The following is an 18696-nucleotide window of genomic DNA, read 5'->3' on the forward strand; positions in this document are numbered from 1 at the left end:
AGATAAAGAGTCTCTGAGTTGTTTGGGGCCAAGAACAATAACTTCAGTTTTGTCTGAATTTAACATCAGGAAATTGGTGCTCATCCAAGTTTTTATGTCTTTAAGGCAGTTATGGAGTTTAGTTAATTGATTACTTTCTTCTGGCTTCATCGATAAATACAACTGAGTATCATCCGCATAACAATGGAAATTTATAGAGTGATTTCTAATGATGTTACCTAAAGGAAGCATATATAGAGTAAATAGGATTGGTCCGAGCACAGATGAACAAATGAAGGGATTCTGATTTTTCCATTGGAAAATAAATTCTGTGACAAACAAACATTTCTGATCCTTCCAGGTTTAGTTCAGTCAGATAATCTTCACTAATGAACACAGCTGTGTTCGACATGATGACGTTCTGTAGTCTCATTTAGCCACCTGTTAGCAACTGTCTTCTACATTCACAGTGGGGTTTTTACTGATGTAGAACAGAAGGTGAAGGTCTCCTCAGCTGGTGGTAACCACAGACCTGATTTCACACATCTAACCAAAAACACACTGACTTCAAAACCAGGGAACAGGAAGTGCTAACATGCTAACATGCTAACTCATTTCTGGGTTTTGAGACTCATTCCTGCAGTGTTCTGTTTGTGGTCTGATAAACAGGAAATTCATTAAATTCAGTTTCCCCGGTGCTGAGAGAAATCCCAGAGGAAACACTGATGTCAAACATGTTGTGATATTGTGGTTTTAGCTGGATAATTTTAGCTAACGTTAGCTTGCTTGCTAATGCAAAACAAATTGCTAGCTAGTTAAAGTAGCAAAATACTGAATGGACAACGTCAGCTAATATTCAGACTCCAGGGGCTGGACTGTTAATCAGCTGATGTTACAAGGCAGCAACACGAGATCAAAGCAGCGTAGCTTAGCTACAGCTAGCTGGCTTACTTTTGCTTGCTTGCTGATATTATTGCTATGTTAGTTGGCTAGCTTGCCAAATTACTTCACCAGCTAATATGATCCATAATGCTAATTTATGTTTTACGACAGTGTTGATTTAGCCAATAATAAATGTTTCTACTAGCCAAGAGTGATGCAGGTGCCACCAACAAGCTAACTGTACGCTGAGCTAATGTTAGCCAGCTAGCTGTAACTTAGCCACTCTACACTGATCTGCTGTTGGTTGCTTTGTAACGTAGCTCATAAAGTCATTTACAAACAGTACACTACTGAGTATCATGGAGCCCACAGTCCGAATTACATTACAGAGAGTAACGTCATTATAAATATGATTATAATTTATTTTCTGGACTTTAGTCAACATGATGATGATCAGTCACAGTCAGTCTGGTGTTTGTGTTCTCTGTCCAGGTGCTCGCTCACTTATGTTACATCATATTTCAGTAGCCTCTCTGTTTCCTGGTGACCAGTGATGGCTTCAGTCTAACGTCCTTTTCCTCAGAACTGAATCAGTACAATAACAGTTTAGTGTCACGCACAAAGAAAATAAAGCTTTGAATTAGGTCTCCAGCTTCGTTTCTACAGAGTTTCAAAGCAGCAGTCGTCAGATCTCAGGCTCCCTCAGACACTGCTCATTAAATATGTAGACAGGAAAATCATGCAAACAAAAGTGAGACTTTTAAAACACAAAACAGTGCAGAATTTAAAATGTAGGAATGAAATAGAAAAAAAAGGTTCTACTGTGGTAGACAGACATATAAACATTAGCTGTGGTCTGTAGGTAAACAGGTAGCATGAAGGTAAAGTCAGGAACATGGTGTTAAACCTGTGTGTCTGTTTGACAGAGGGACAGACAGACAGACACACACACACACACACACACACACACACACACAGACGGACAGAGGGACAGACAGACAGCGTCCATCAACAACATTCACACATTAACAGCGTCAGAAACAGACAGCAAGTAAAAAGCTTTATAAAGGTACTCTGTGTGTGCGTGCGTGCGTGTGTAGTTCAGGGACTTTGCTTCAGGATGTAAATTTAATGAGATTAACATTTGGAGCGGATTGAGTCGAGGACTAATGGGACGCTCCGCCGCCACACTGACTCAACATCACAGGAAGTTTCAGTCTGATAGAATCTAACTTTAGTGAGACGGAGGAACAGCTGGTCACACACCGAGCCGCTCACGCCTGCTCTCATCACCCTCGACCACAGCTCATTGGTTTCAGACACAAGTCTCTGTTTCTGTGTATTGTGTATTTGTCCCGACGTGTTCTGTAACGGTGGTTCGGACGTTCAGTCAGATTACAGGAATAAACATCTGAACAGGAAGACTTTAAACCCTGCTGCACCAGAACAGAAATCCTGAATAATTTTGGTTTGATGATTGTGTGAAGAGTGTCAAAGTATGGGCTGGTTTTATTTCTGAAGATTGGAAAATGAGGCAAACTAGACTGAATAATGCACGCTACATGTCTGAAGATGTACAGAATATACTGTTTGTTTTCCTATAATCTGTATATTTGTGTTTACACCTGTATACATGGAAACTGACAGTCTTCCCTGTCAACCTGTTTGGGCTGGACATGATGTCAGATAGTACGCTGATATCAGAACACTGAGACCCTTCATCTGAGTAGATTTCTGTTGTTGGACACAATTTAGTCCATTAAAATATCAGGATATTTAAACAGTTGAGTTGGACGTATTTTCCAGTATAACATCATGATGATTCGTTTGAGAATTAATCAGTGTTACATGAGAGGGTGTGCCTTAAGGATGAAGATCTGCTGAAAAAAATATTTTCCCCTACTCAGATTTACGTCTCCTACATCCACAAATTTCACATGTATTTTTAAGCCAATAGCACCGTGTTACGGGCACAGCTGATGGAGGACGCCAGAGGTTTCCAGTCACTCAAGAGCATTTAATGATATATACACATATATACATACATACATACATACATACATATACATATATATATATGTATATTCTAATAACCCATTTTTGTAGGCTTTTTGCTAATCAGATTTTCAGGTCATTTGAAATAATAGACAAAAAATGTTTCAGATTTATTTGTTAGACGTGAGGTCTTTCTAAGTCGTCTGCATAATTACAGTAACATATTTTAACGTTATCTGAGCCAGTGCGAGTTTGTAGATGTTAAACAGAAGAGGCCCCAGTATGGAGCCTTGGGGAACTCACATGTCAGTTTTGTCCTTTAAGTGGGAATTAAACCAATTTTACTCTGTGCCAGAGAGTCCCACTCAGTTTTCCAGCTAGAAGTTACAGTTAGATGTGAGGTCTCCTGCAGGTTTAAACTTGATTATAAGGCAAGGCAAGTTTATTTATACAGCACATTTTGGCAACAGGGCATTTCAAATTGCATTACATAAAACATCAAAAGTAAAGAGACCAAGTGCAAAAGAAAAATTATATTATATAAGGACATTTAAACACAATTAAATTGCCATTAAAGAGCCAGAAGGGTTGAAAATGAAATGAAGACTAAAATATATGAATCAAAGTTCCAGTGCAGCGTAAGAAATGTATAAACATTTGATTTAATAAAAGGCAGCGGCCGACAGAAAAGTCTTCAGTGGACTGGAGCAGCAGCGTTGTTGGACCATAGTCCCCTGATGATGTAAATCTCTGCATTGCCTGCATAATTATGCTAAAATATTTTAACGTTATCTGAGCCAGTGGACATATATAGATGTTAAACAGAAGAGGCCCCAGTATGGAGCCTTGGGGAACTCCACGTGTCCGTTTGTCCTTTAAGTGGCAATTAAAGCAGTTTTGTTCTGTGCCAGAAAGTCCCGGCCAGCTCTTTAGCTGGTCTAGTAACATGTTTTAGTTAACCAAATCTTTAGGCAAAGATTAGGGCAATAAATCACTTTTTATTGTTACAGTTTTGCTAAATTACCAATAAAAGGATGAGCTGACTTGTTCTTGATGAGCGCCGACGACGATTTACCAGTCACACCATACTCCATGTGCCATAAGACGTAAGGCACCAGCAGTACAAATCTTAGTTGATGGACCTCTCAGCAGTAGTTCACTACTGTCTTCAACCCCCCCCCCCTGAAACTTTATCAGCTGACTGATGTCAGACTGAGTCTGTCTGATTTACATGTTAATATAAAAGCTGTTTGTAGATGAATCAGCTGTAAAGAGTCGGTGAGAACGGAGGTCGACAGCTTCCTGATTCCTCTTTCAAACACATCCTTTGGTTCTTTGTTCTCCGTCGGTTCTAAAAATAAAATGCAGCTCTGTTCACAGCAGCTCTCCAAATCTATAATTATCTCCACACTAAATATACACCTGAAGAGACAGACGTGTCAACTGATTATGACACAAATGGTTTTTATACGGAGGAATTTTATCCGTCTTTTAACTATACTCATGCACTTCCTCTCATCACTGGACGTTTAGCATTTTAGGTTGTAAAACTATTTTGAAATGTGCCATTAGATTATTTTAACTGTTGATTAAAAACACAGCTGATTATTTAATATGCAAGTGATAAATTCATCTGCACCCAACAGACACCGGTCCCTGCAAAAACAACAAGGAAAAAAACACCAAAGCACATGTGGGTTAATGACATTTGAGAACTGGTGTCACATTTACAAAAGTTTATCTCTTAAAGGGACAGTTCAGGTTTGTTGCAGTGGGGCTGTGTGAGGTATTTATCCACAGTCAGTGTGTTACCTCAAATAATAAAATTGAAATTCAGGTAAAATATCAAAAAGATTTTCGAATGAAAGCCAGACAGACAAGTAGGCAGACAGGTGGGCCGACAGGTGGGCAGACAGGTGGGCGGTCAGTGATGTGTTTGCGTGCTCCGGCGTGCCGTCACACTTGAAGCAGATCATGTGTTGGATGCTTTTGGCCCTCTTCATTTCCTCTGACTGTCTATAATCTTCTTCTGTGTCTGCATATTTTCTCTGTGCACATTACCATCAGACTAAAAACAGGAACTATGAAAACCTCGACCAACAGAACTTTGACTTCAGGAGAACACCCAAGGTATAAACTTGCATGGTCAAATGATGCACGCCGCCCAACCAATCTCTGAGCTCGCCCGGTAGTAGCCAAACACCAGTCCGCCCCGCCCCCCAGAATCCAATCCAGAGATAGACTCTTATCCTGGTGGCTCGTCTTTTCTCCACCATCTCTTTACGTTCTTTTGATTTTTCATAATTCCTGCACACTGGGGATGGGTTCACACTCGCAGGAGAGACGCCCTTCCTCTTCCTCCCTCTCCCCTTCTTCCTCCCCCTCCCCTTCCTCCTCCTCCCCTCCTCCCCCCTGAGTTCTCCTCCATGTGAAGGGTTGCATGCAGCCAGGCTGAGGCTTGGTTCTGTCTGCAGATCTGAGGAACACCGCCCCACCAGGATCCTCTCACTCCTCTGCAACATCAAACCTCCTTTTCTTTTTCTGTTGGGAAATGAACCACTTCCTCCTCCTCCCCCTCCTCCTCCTCCTCCTGCTGCTCCTATGCTCCCTGCCTCCCTCCTCCTCCTCCTCCTCCTTCTCTCCACTCGAACTTTTTTTTTAATTTGCGGTTGCATCAGCGCTCTCTAACATGCACGTCCCTGATTGGTTGGTTGGTTGGAGTCTTGAAAGCGCCTCAGTTTGCATGTGCCACCACACCACGCACAACTTTTGCCCCTCCTTCTTTGTCTTCAAGCTTCGACTTTCAGTTTCCTTTCAGTTCAGCAGATCTTCAACACTTTTTGTCTCCATCTTTTGGCCCCGCCCCCTCCCCCCGTGGTGGCGTGGGTGAGAGGGAGCATGGTCGAGGCTGGGGTCATGGGGGCAGGGTGTCGGGGTGGGAGGGGGAGGGGAGTCTGACGGTTCACAGCTAATAATGCCTGTCCTATGATGTTCTGTGGTGTTCTGTTCTGCTGTGTTTCTAAATGTCCCACGATGTGACCTGTCGCCCTGCACCAACACCTGTCGCCCTGCACTGTCGCCCTGCACCCTCACCTGTTGCCCTGCACCCTCACCTGTCACCCTGCGCCCTCACCTGTTGCCCTGCGCTGTCACCTGTTGCCCTGCGCCGCGGTCCTCCAGGCGGAGAAGGTGCTGCTGTTCAGTCCAGACACCAACCTGACGGCTCTGCTGCTGGAGGCCAAAGACCTGGAGGCCCGAGTCATCATCCTCTCTGCCAGGTCAGTAAGAGAAGAAGAAGAGTGGTGTGGGTGGGTGTTCAGTAACTGCTGCTCTGAGGTGTTTATTTGGGTGTAGCTCGGCTGTATGAGCTGTGCTGTGGTGTAGCTGTGCGGCTGCAGGGCTGTGGATGTGTTGGATCAATATCAGTTCTGATACTGACCTGATTAATCAGACTGCATATCAGTCAGATGAAGAACGACCTTCATCATCTCCTCACAGAGACTCAGAGATTAGACCTGTAGAGAGACGAGTGCTGGTGTTTATGAGCCTGTGACTCTGACCTCACTGTGAGTGGCTTTAGATAAAAGCATCGGCTGAATAAATGTCTTGTATTTATGGAAATGATATGGTGAAATTCTGTGTTGATACTGATCTGTTTTTCTGTTGTTGTTTAGTTTGTTTTTGTTGTTATTTACTTGCTCTTATATGCCAGACACATACAGCCACAGGGTGGGCTGGTGGGCGGAGTCATACAACCACAGGGTGGACTGGTGGGCGGAGTCATACAACCACAGGGTGGGTGGAGTCATACAACCACAGGGTGGGTGGAGTCATACAACCACAGGGTGGTGATTCTAGTCTCTTTTTTTTTAGTTACTCAAACCGATTAATTATCAAATTAGCTGTGTAGTGTTTGCTGTAGTGTTGTCATGTGGTTGCTATGGTTCCTGTGGTGGTTGTTAGGGTGTTGTTGGGTATCCTGAGATGTTCTCGGGGTGTACTGGATGTTAGTCGTATATGTGTGTGTGTGTGTGGGTGTGTGTGCGTTGTAAATGTCGTCAGCAGCAGCCTCACATTTCTGTGTGTGTGTTCTGTGTGTTCACAGCGAGGATGAAGCGGCGGCGGTGTATAAGGCGGCGCGGCAGCTCAACATGACCGGCTCTGGTTACGTGTGGCTGGTCGGGGAGAGAGAGATGACGGGCAAAGCGCTGAGTGAAGCTCCAGACGGTACATCAGCCTCCTCTTCCTCCCCTCTCCTCTTCCTCACTCCTCTTCTTCCTCTCTCTGTCTCTGACTCTCTCTAAGCTCTGTTTCCATCCAACTGTCACCAACAAAGTTTCAGCAGACGTTTTGTGTGTGATGAAACAGGCGTCAGGAGGCAGTTAGCACTAATGAAGTTGTTACATCGGCCTCATCACACATCAGAAAATAAACCCGTCACCTGCTGAGAGGAGCAGATCACAGTCTGCAGGAGCTGCTGCTCAACTCTTTCTATTCTTTCTATATTTGTACCAGATGCAGCTTTACACACTGAGCTCAGACGTATCAGGACGGCATGTAGCTGCTCAGATAAACATCTGATTCACACAGTCGTCTGGTAACAAGCACAGCTACAACACATAAAACTGTACAAATGAAGCAACACCAGAGTTTGTCTCCACACATGCTGTCTTTAAAATCACACAGTACTGATTTGTGTAAAATCTGATTTAATGCTCAAAATAATCACCAAAGAGTCAGAAATAATCAGCTGTGATCTCCTGATGACATCAGAGCACAAAAACTGACTGATGCAGTTTTAAAAGCCTCAAAAAAATGTGACACACTCAGTGTGTCTCCAGTCACAGTGAAGAGGAGCTACAGTCCCAGCTGGACGAGGACATCTAACTGGTCTACTGTCCTTGTCCCAGTATACAAGCACGGGAGGGGAATCCATTTATTGAGCCAAGTATGTGCGACTCCTCTACGATAGGTGGAGATATGCCCCCTTTCAGCTTGTTAGTATTGGACCTTTTTCCTGTTGACCTATTACGTCACAGACCAAACAATGGACAAACAAGTTAGCTACGGTTAGCTAGCAGCTAACTGCTACCATGGTGGACAACTTTACAGCTCTGTACATTTGGTCCGTCCAAAAAGTCACGGCTCTGGATGTAGATTTCTCCATGTTGTTACCGGCTTCTTCTTCTCTTACACATTTAATGCTATTGGACTTCCGGGTCAAAGCCCGGGGCGGAAACTGTGGAGCATGCTCAGAGCGCCTCGGCCAGTTTGGGTCTGATTGACTGTATACATGCAGGAGTCACATGATCTGGGTGTGTTTACAGGAATTATATAAATCAGTTTCCTCTGTCGTCATGGAAACAGACTGAGTGTGTTTGATTTGAATGTTGGCTCAACAGGACCGGGTGGTGTTTACGGTGTTGCCATGTGAACTGTTTGGTGCAGCGAGGGTGTCAGGGAGTGTGAGGTTTCATTTAACGCTGGAGTTACAGCAGCCAGTTACGATGATAATAAGCGACTGAAACAAAGGAATAAGCAGAGTTATTATTTTATTTAAATGTTGGATTCAGACTGTGTTCCCTCACCGGGGTTCATTTTCAGTGTAATGGCTAAATTATATTAAAATTCGTCTAAAAACGAATGAATGATCTGGATTCTCAGCAGTGACGTTGTATTTGTTGACGTTGAGCTAAGTCCCGCCCCTCGAACACAGACTGGCCAATCACAGCGTAGCATCTATCAGCTCCAGCAGCATCACAGCTGAGCTCCACAGACTCACAGTCGCTTCACATTTCCTTCATTTTCAGGCTGGTTTTGTGGATTTGGATCTGAACATTGTGTCTGGAGCTCGTCGTGAGGTTGGAGGGAGATATGTGTTTCAACCTCGTTCCAAAACCAAACTCCAGCCCTGTAAAGCGCAGGGTTAGCCTGCTAGCTGCTGAGGGTACAGCCTACTGAATGTGACACATGCTACTGTTGTTCTCCTCCATCATCAGGAGGGTTATTGGTCACTGCTAAAGCTTTGTTACAGTAAACACTTTAAAAGCATTATAATGTGGTTGCTATGGCTTCAGCAGCTGGTTGCTAGGGTAGCTCTGAAGAGTTCACACTACACGACTGTTTGACTGGTCAGATCAGAATCAGCACACCAGGACTGAGCGGACATTAAAACACCCCTCACCATGACCAGTATGTCATGTGACTCGCAGGTTGACCCACAACCAGAGCACCCTGCAGGTTGACCTGTGCATTGGTGGGTCCATCTGTCCATCCATCCATCCATCCATCCATCCATCCATCCATCCATCCATCCATCCATCTATCCATTTTCACCCGCTTACCCGGAGCCAGGTCGTGGGGTCGGCAGATCAAGTTAAGCACCCCAGACATCCCTCTCCCCAGCAACACCTTTGCAGCTGGTTACTTATAAAATATCAAAGTCAAAAGGTGACTAAGCAGCGTTCAGAGTTAGTTATTAATATCTATACAGTCTATAGGTCTGGTTTTCAAGACCTGCTCCTGAACCAGCACTGTGACGTGCAGTTCTACACCCACCCCGCCGCCCACACACACAGTACAACCAAATACTTCTCCAACCCGACCTGGCGATACAAGATCCACACCCCAACCCAAAACCACAAATCCTATAATACTGTGCACCTTCAGGCAGCGTGTTTAACGTGACGATTTTGGACACGTCATACACATCAAACTAAGATATTAGATTTCAAAACAATTCAGGAAATTATTAACAACAGTAAAACATTCAATTAAATTATTATTATCAGTACTTTATTTTAATATTTTTACCATCTTACATCTGCGATCTGACCTGCATGTTCTTTGTTTGACCCAGAACCAAATAGCAGTTAGCAGCTAACTCACAGAAGAAGAACAGCAGCTGTTAGCAGTTAGCAGCTAACTCAAACAATGAGGTCCAGGAGTTCCTCACCCTCCGAGCAGAGGACGAGATCAGCCGCCATATAACAGGGACGCTAAATGATTGTTATTGACATGTGATGTCATTGTTATTGTTTATAAAGAGCTGCTGACACGTATGTTATATGTCACACTAGATGCTGACGCTGTTGTGTTACATGTCACGCTTTTTTTGATTCTGTGATGTCATCACGCTGTCTGACATCACACACTGGAGCCACATGATGCTGCTGTCGTTTGGTTCTGTGTAAAAAATGCAAAGGTTGCATAAAGAGTGGATGTCGTAGCCACTCTGTGTAAAAAGGGTCCTCAACCTGTCTCCTGCACTTTCATCGGCTGTTTGTCACCGACAGGTGAAATATTTAGCCTGATATATCTGTGGAGCGGCTGCGATACGTCAGTGAGCCTCTCAGCCTGCGTCTTTGCACACATGTTGCTCAGATGCCGATTCACAAGCACCAAACCAGTGCTGATTCTCCTCTGATCTGGAGCAGAGTATAAGGACTACAGTAGTGTAGTGTGAACTTGGCTGGAGGTGTTTGTGGATCCAGGTAACGTTAAAGAGCGTCAGCTGTTGGTCAGGTGAGTCACAGACGAACACAGTGATTGGATGGAAACATGGCTGCCCTCTCTGCTCTCTCTGTCTCTGTCTGTAGTGCTGTAGGTCTCTGATGAAGGAAGCTAATCCTCATCACAGCGTCCTGGTGTGTTTCTCTCTCTGGTTTCTTCTAACTGCTGGTTGAACGTTTAAACATCCAAAAAAAGAAAAAAAAGAAAATGGCTGACATGTTTAAAGGTTCCTAACCGCTGTTTTCTTTTCTGGCTCATTGTAACTGTGTGGCTTTAAATGTGTCTAACATCTTTTTGTTTGTTTCATTTCTATAGTGTGTGTCGTCCGCCCGCCCGTCTGCCCGTTCTCACAGTACACTATAACAAGGGGGGCGGGGTTAAGCTCTATGCGGGGTCGATGGGGGAGGGGGGGGGGGTTAATAAACAGCTAGTGTCGCTACGGTTACGGTGACGTGTCTGAACAAACACTGGTAAGATGCCGCCGCTGCTTCCTGTTTCCTGCTTGATGCTTTGCCCTTTGCCATTGGCCAATAGAGGCCCCGCCCACTGCAACATGGAGCCCGCCCTGCCAGGGAGGGGGCGGGGTTTATTGAGTCAGCTGATTACTCAGTCAGCCAGATGATTATGTGATGTAACAGAGCTACACTTTATGGCCAAAAGTATGTGGACACCCTCTGGTTGTGGTGCAGGGTGTATTTCCTTTTTGGCCTCAGCAGTTCTTCTCAGCTCCAGAGTCACAGACCAGGTCCTGTACTGGACAGTAAGATCCTCTGTGAACCTAAATTTCTCTCAGCTGACGCTCCCTGCAGCTCAGTCTGAACACTTCCTGTGTTAGACGTAATCGTGTCGGACACTGGCTCCGTTTCTCTGGCTGCTGGGTAATCGGCTCCCCGCTCTGTTGCCGTGGCTTTTTGTCTCAGAAAACATCCTCACCAGCCAGCTGCTGCACTCTTAAAAATGATGTGTTGTTTTTCTACACATCCCTGTCTCTCTCCCAAACTCCAGATGTGTCAAAAAATTATCCATCATGTTCTTAAAAGTGTAGCAGGACTGCACTCTGAAAATTATCCTCAGCTGCTTTGTCTCTGCTGGAGAAGTTTGAGGTTTCTTTTTAGGGAAAGCGTCTCAGATTCAGTTCTTTTCATTGTGACGTTTACCCACCAGGTTCCAGGATCCAGGGTCCAGGTTCCAGGATCCAGGGTCCAGGATCCAGGATCCAGGATCCAGGGTCCAGGGTCCAGGATCCAGGATCCAGGGTCCAGGGTCCAGGATCACATTCATATTTCATCTCTGATCCACAGAGACAACAATAAACAGTCAGGAGAAGTGCCCTGAAAATAGTCCTACAAACAGGAGGCTTTGTCTTCAGATTTCTAAAAGAGGATGACTCTCTAGATGACGAAGATCCTTCCTGTAGCGCCACCATCAGGACTGACTTTATATTTTTAGCTCCTTTGTAAATATTAATAAATGAGCAGTAGACTGAACGGGAAGATCCACTCTTGACTTTCATAAAGAAAAAAACATCTCAACTCAAAGTCCACTTACTGGATTTCCTGCAGAGCTTTCAGCCACATCCTGCCGAAGAATGATGAAGAACAGGAGATATGGCCGAAAGCTGCGGGAGGGATCTGGACGTTGGGTTAAGATGTTTTTGCCAGTCCAAGTTTATACACAAAATATTTGTAGGAAACAGAGGAGGCAGAGAAACCAAACATCCCCTCAGTCTGATCATCAGCGCTTATTTTTACTCACGAACAAGAATTTAAGAGGCGTGACAGAAGCCGTCTACGTCAAACTGGAACGACCATCGTTAAACAGAAGAGGTGGCCTACGACACCACTTATCACCCACCTACAATGCCGTCTTGAGATCCCTCCACAGGCGACTTAACGTCCATTCACACCTGGTCCCACCTGACCCTAATGACACATGGTGGTCATGTGACCTGTTCACACACACACACACACACACACACACACACACACAGAGTTTAAAGCCTGCGACTCTGCACCAGAACTGAAGAAGCTTCTTGGATGAGAAGTGAAACGTCTTCAAGAAACTCAAGCAAGTCCAGTTGCCTACGACATAGCACCTAAGATAACCATGAGCTGGACGACTGAGAATCTTCACCGACGAGAGTTATAGCTTGAGTTATTATGATTTTCTATAAACAAGTCACAGCTTTGCAAAGTCCACTTGACTTAAAGTTGTAAGTGAAACTTTTCCACATTAAAATGACTAAAAAAGTCCAGACCCATGTTATGTATTTTGCTAAGTTGTGCACTTAGATTATCCCGAAAATTTCTAAATCGAGCCTCAAATACACCGGCAGGCGCTCAGACTTTATCCTCTCATATAAAGCTAACGACTAACACTGCTACAGCTTTGGAAGATAAAATAAGACACAAAGAAGTTTACAGTTTTGTCTCCACTTGGTGTTTTAGTGCGGAATTTACATCTGTTCAGAATTTAGTCTCGGACCTGTCTGATGTGTTTGTGTGACGACATCATGATGACGTAACTGTGAGCTGTTCATTACCTTCATGATCAGCTGCTGCTCTTAAACAAACAACCAGGTGGTGGCTCCGCTAGGCTTCAGGTCAGAAAACCCTCCTGAACTTCTTTACAGACTCTTGGAGGTTTGATTGTGTACAGCTGATGGACAGAATAACGTGAACACCTGCAGCTGATAAAATACAACCAAACACAACAACGACTCTACAGATTGACCATCAGCCAACGACGACTGAACGACGAATGAAGTCTCCTCAGATTCAGTCTGTGCTGCAGGTTGTGTTGGATTGTATTAGCTGGTGCAAGTGTTCCTGTCACTGAGTCCACCCCTGTATATATATCTGTGTGTATATCTGTATATGTATCTGTACAGTGTGGTAGGGTCACGCTGAGACGATTCCCTAAAAAGAAACCGATGAAGCAGTACTGTGACATTATGGATTTTGATGTTGTTTCTCGTCACCAGACACTCGTCACATTATGAGGAAAAAGTTTCTGCATTTGGCGCTTCAGCTAACTGAACAACAGTCTGCTAACACCGTTAGCATTCCTCTATGGAAATAACAAGCTCTGCTTCATTAGTTATGATTAGATAAACAGGTGGACTCTAATCATCAGTGTGTAATTACAATAACCAGCTCGGCCCATTGGTTTCATTCAGTAAAGTTGGCTGATTGTTCCCAGGTGTTTCTGTGATTAAAGCAGTGAGACTTCAGTTTATTCTCCTCAGGAACGCGTCACTCATTTGTTTCAGTTAAGAGCTCAAACAGTTTCAGAGTAACCTCAGTGTGTGGGTGAGGGGAAAGATATTAGCTTGTTGTACCCACAGATTGTATCAGAGAGGTGGACGTAAAGTGTCTTAAACCTGCCGTCAGCTGGCCAGCAGGGGGTGACTCCACTGGCTGCAAAAAGAAGTCTGATTATAAGTCAATGACAACATGATGAATATTGAGAAAATTATTACCACTTCTGGCTTCAAAAACTCCCAAATGGTGACGGCCAAAATGGCTAACTCAAGGCATCTAAATGAACCAATGGGTGATGTCATGGTGACTGCGTTTACTTATGGTTGTTACCTTTAGTTTCAGCAGGGGATGTTAGCTTCGTTGTCTTAATATACTCCCCTGAAACAAACTGAAAGGTTCAGTTTATATAAAACTCCTGTAGCCTATCAGGAGGAGGTCCGCCCAACGTTCCACAGCCCTCATGTACTAAAGTCCGTTATCCCCAAATCAGACGACCATGGCTCAGAAGAGACGTTTTTCCGGTGGCACTTTCCCAAGCAGATGCACATGGCTTATTATTGAGCAGAATGACATCATCTGACCTTCATGTGACCCTTCCTGCTCTTCCTCTGATTGGCCAGTACTCTTTGCCTTCGTTAGCTGAGCTCGTTAGATCAAGGGTCATCTCTATGAAAGGATATCTGTAAATGTGTGCTGAGTTTATAGCTACAGGGATAAGATCACAATATTAGAAGCATTCTGGTTTCTGTTTGTAGTCTGAGTTGTATTGACCGATAACGTTTGAGCAAGTAAAGAACCCATCAGCTACCGTCTGACGATGAGTTAGCTTTAAATTATACTTTGTTAAAAAATGATCTGGAGATTAACCGAAATGACTAAAAGAGGAAGTCTTAGGTATCTGATTGCTACACCGGATCTCCTGAAATATTGGTCGGTGCCCCCATAGGCTCATCGTTATCATACCGATAGATGATGACACAAGGAGTGAGGTTATTTAGGGTCAGTATGGGAATATCGGGGTAAGTCAATCAAACACAGAGCAGGGTTGGTAATGGCTTCACCATGGGTCCAGTGACGTCATTCTGCATCATAATCAGCCTTATTTGTGCTTCGGTTTGGATATTGAAAAAAAACAAATTGTCTCTTTGGAGCTATGCACATTTGACTTTGAGATATCTGCTGTCGGACGAATGGACTTTCGGTCCAGACGACTGGGGCTTCAGAATTACGGTTCATCACTGCTCTGTCGAGCTTCATAAACACCCTTCAGTTAGAAATGTTAGCTAGCTCTCTATTTTTTCTTTATATTATCTGCTCACGAAGTTTAAGGAGGGAAGCTAGCTGTGGCAGCCAACTTTACTTTGGGTATACTAACTAGCTACAGTGCTAACAACATTAGCTAGTATTTTCAGTAGGAGATTAACTACCTGTCTCCAGTAGTTTCTTTGAGGAATGCTAACAGTGTTAGCCAGCTGTTGTCAGTTAGCCGGAGGGCAGATGTAGACACTTTTCGTCGCAGTGTGACGAGTTTCAGCTGAAGGAAAACACCAGACACGGTTCGTAACGTCTCAGTGATGCTTTTCTGTCCTGAGACAAACGGCTGCGATTCTCAGAGTGAACTCCCAGCATGCAGTTTGGTACTGAACACTGACCTGACGCCTGAAGCCCTGAGTGAGTGTGTGTGAGTGTGTGTTACACTGAAGCACTCCTGTAGTTACATCTGTAAGATTGATTAAAGTGTGTGTGAGTTTCTAATTAACTGAATGAATGAGGGCAGTTTTCACTCTGCAGCCTGTTCAGCTTCCTGCTGTGTGTGTGTGTGTAACCTCTCTCCCCTGTGTGTGTGTGTGTGTTGTGCGTGCGCGTGCGTGCGTGTGTGTGTGTGTGTGTTGTGTGTATGTGTGTTGCGTGTGGTGCAGGCCTGCTGGGCCTCCAGCTGATTAACGGTAAGAACGAGTCGGCTCACATCGCGGACGCCGTGGCGGTGGTGGCTCAGTCTCTGCAGGAGCTGTTTGAGAAGGAGAACATCACAGAGCCGCCGCGGGGCTGCGTGGGAAACACCAACATCTGGAGGACCGGACCGCTTTTTAAACGGTCAGTGCTACCAGCGCCTGGGGTCAGAGGTCACTGTGGACCAGTGCTGATGATGTAATCACATTTAACAGGTCTCTGTCTGTATTTCCCATCTGTGAATTGTTATGTTGTAAAAAAGGGTGAAAAATCTGTGGTAGTTCTACTGTGACATTACAGATCAGGAAAAATAAGACAGCAGTTTGAGCAGCAGTCGGAGCGTCTGTAATGTGACGTGGTTTTGAGTGAAATGAAAATGTGTGCAGAGTATAATCTCTATAATCTGTAGCGGGATTTGATTTGATTGCTTCAAAGTGTCTGCGGCTCACAGAGCTGTTTGTTCTGCTCTTTAAGGATTTTGTTTTGATGTATTTTTGGGGGCAGTTTTGTCTTTATTCACTGGAGACAGAGGAGTGTCTTCTGCTAACTGATCTACTGACAGTAAATGTTTATATTTAGACAGTACATTTATGTCCAGCACAAACTGGAGACAGACTCACAAAGCAGACTGACAGACATAAAAGTTAAAGGTCTTAAATCAGGCTCAGGTTGGAACACAGGTGATCAGTTACAGAGGCAAAGGGTCAAACACACAACACTGGAACTCACTCTGAAGTAAAGACGATCTGGCAACAAAGGAAGACAGAGACTTAAACAAACTAAAGGTGCTTTCACACCTGTCCTGTTTGGTTCAGTTCCGTCTAACTCCAGCTGGTTTGCCCCCTCAGTGCGGTTCATTTGGGCAGGTGTGAACACAGCAATCACACTCAGGTGTGCACCAAAACAACCGGACTGAGACCTTCTTGAAGAGGTGGTCTCAGTCCGGTTCCAAAGGAACTCTGGTGCGGTTGGTTTGTGGTGAGAAGGTGTTCCGACCTGGATGTGAAGCAACTGCAGTCACATGACACATTGTTTGGGTTAAACATGAGCATGTTACAGTCCTGGAGGATTATTAATGTGCACCTCCTCCTGTACTGCCTTAATATGCACATTCAGCACATCCAATGCATCAAAACATTGTTTTCTAGTTGGAGCCGCGCCTCGTTTTCAAACTGTATGGTTTGACTAAAATGAACAATGACAGCAATATAGTCCACGATGAGCAGCGCTAAAATCAACCTGCGTAGTTGTCCCTCCATTGTGACATTAGAAAGTGTCACATTTATCTTGCAAGTGTACTCTTCTTCAACGTTTGCTTTACTTCCTGGATTTTTCCCACATGGAAATTCTGACCAATCAAGAGCAGCTTTCTCACACAAGGCATTTGATCTGGTCCTCTTGTAAATGCTGCCGTGAGAACACGAACCAACTCTAGGCAATTATACAACTTTGGAACAACATGAGTCCCTGATTCAGACCAGAGGAGAACCTCTAGGGCTGACAGCAGCCTGAGACAAGAAAGACACTGAGACACAGGTGAAACACATCAGGGCGGGGCAAGTAATCACAAAGGAGGGACCTGCAGTCTGTCTTTCTGTATAAGATCTTCGTCTCAGTCATCGTCATAATGGGATGAGGTTCAATCAGATTTATTCTTTTAAGTTTATGTGAATCTTGTTTGTTTTTTGATCTGTGTAATTTTGTGTAAATTCATTCTGCTTTTTGGCTGAATTGTAAATTATCTTTTGAAATATGTCTTTGAAGAATGTGAAAGAAAAATTATTGAAAAAGAAAAGTGAGATAACTGATAATCAGTCATGTGACCTGAGCATGTTTAGCACACCTGTGACTGTGTTGAGTGAACCTGAAGAGGCCACAGGGCCAAACATGATGTTTGCTCTTAATAAAATCACAGTGATTCAGTTCAGTGTAGTTTATGTTGATGATTTTATCTGAGATGTTCCTGCAGCTGATCAGCACCTCTGTTTACTTACAAAATATTTGTTTACATATTTGATAGATATAAAGAGAACAACTGGGACTCATAATGAGAACATGGAAATATATTATTACTGTTATTTTATTATCAGTTCCTGAGAGCTGAAGAGTGTTGAGTTTCTGATGAAATATGAATGAAGCTAATCATTTGATGTAGATATGTAATGTGAGAGTGGAGGGTCCTGCAGTCTCAGTCAGTGTTCGTGTTGGACATCATCAGTGGACGCCCTCAGGCTCTGATCTCACTGCACTGAAAAGACTCTCACTGCTGTCCACTGAGATCAGGACGGACTCGTCTCCTCCACCTTCAGCCACAGAAACAAACCGAGACGCTTCACTGATCTGATGTGGAGTCAGCTTCGAGATAGACGGACACAACTGGGATAATAAACCTCGCTGTCACTGCTCCTCTCCTCACTGTGTGACCTAAATACACCATCAGCATCACAGGCAGCCCCACAGCGGCGCTGTCATGTGACCTGTTGTTACTTTAAATCCTCGTCTCTACAGTCAAAGTAAAACCATTACCACCCTGACGTTCCTGCTCTCTGATTGGCTCTCCAGAGTGCTGATGTCGTCCAAGTACCCTGACGGTCTGACAGGACGGATCGAGTTTAACGACGACGGCGACCGACGCTTCGCCACTTACAGCATCCTAAACTACCAACAGAAGCCAGGTCGCCTCGTCCAGGTCGGAGTCTTCAATGGATCACAGGTACAGTACACCTGGTAACACACGGTGGTTATAGCTTGTTACACACCTAGTTAAACACCTAGTTACACCTGGTTACACACCGGGTTACACACCTAGTTACACCTGGTTACACACCTGGTTACACACCTGGTTACACACCTAGTTACACACCTAGTTACACCTGGTTACACACCTGGTTACACACCTAGTTACACACCTTGTTGCACACTTAGTTATACACCTTGTTACAGGTGGTTTCACACCTGGTTACACACCTAGTTACACCTGGTTACACACCTAGTTACACCTGGTTACACACCTAGTTACACACCTTGTTGCACACTTAGTTATACACCTTGTTACAGGTGGTTTCACACCGGGTTTCACACCTGGTTTCACACCTGGTTACACACCTGGTTACAC

General features: G+C 44.3%; 1 protein-coding gene across 1 annotated transcript in view; it reads left to right on the forward strand.

Moving 5' to 3' along the window:
- LOC126395005 (glutamate receptor ionotropic, NMDA 1-like) overlaps positions 1 to 18696 on the forward strand; it is a 77690-nt gene that overhangs the window by 23479 nt on the left and 35515 nt on the right. Inside the window, exons 5-9 of the mRNA XM_050052180.1 lie at positions 4924 to 4986; positions 6037 to 6134; positions 6962 to 7083; positions 15551 to 15725; positions 18144 to 18294. Of these exons, the coding sequence (XP_049908137.1) occupies positions 4924 to 4986; positions 6037 to 6134; positions 6962 to 7083; positions 15551 to 15725; positions 18144 to 18294 (609 nt within the window). The remainder of the gene's footprint in view (positions 1 to 4923; positions 4987 to 6036; positions 6135 to 6961; positions 7084 to 15550; positions 15726 to 18143; positions 18295 to 18696) is intronic.

Source organism: Epinephelus moara, chromosome 8 (genome assembly GCF_006386435.1).
Source record: "Epinephelus moara isolate mb chromosome 8, YSFRI_EMoa_1.0, whole genome shotgun sequence".
NCBI lineage: Eukaryota > Metazoa > Chordata > Actinopteri > Perciformes > Serranidae > Epinephelus > Epinephelus moara.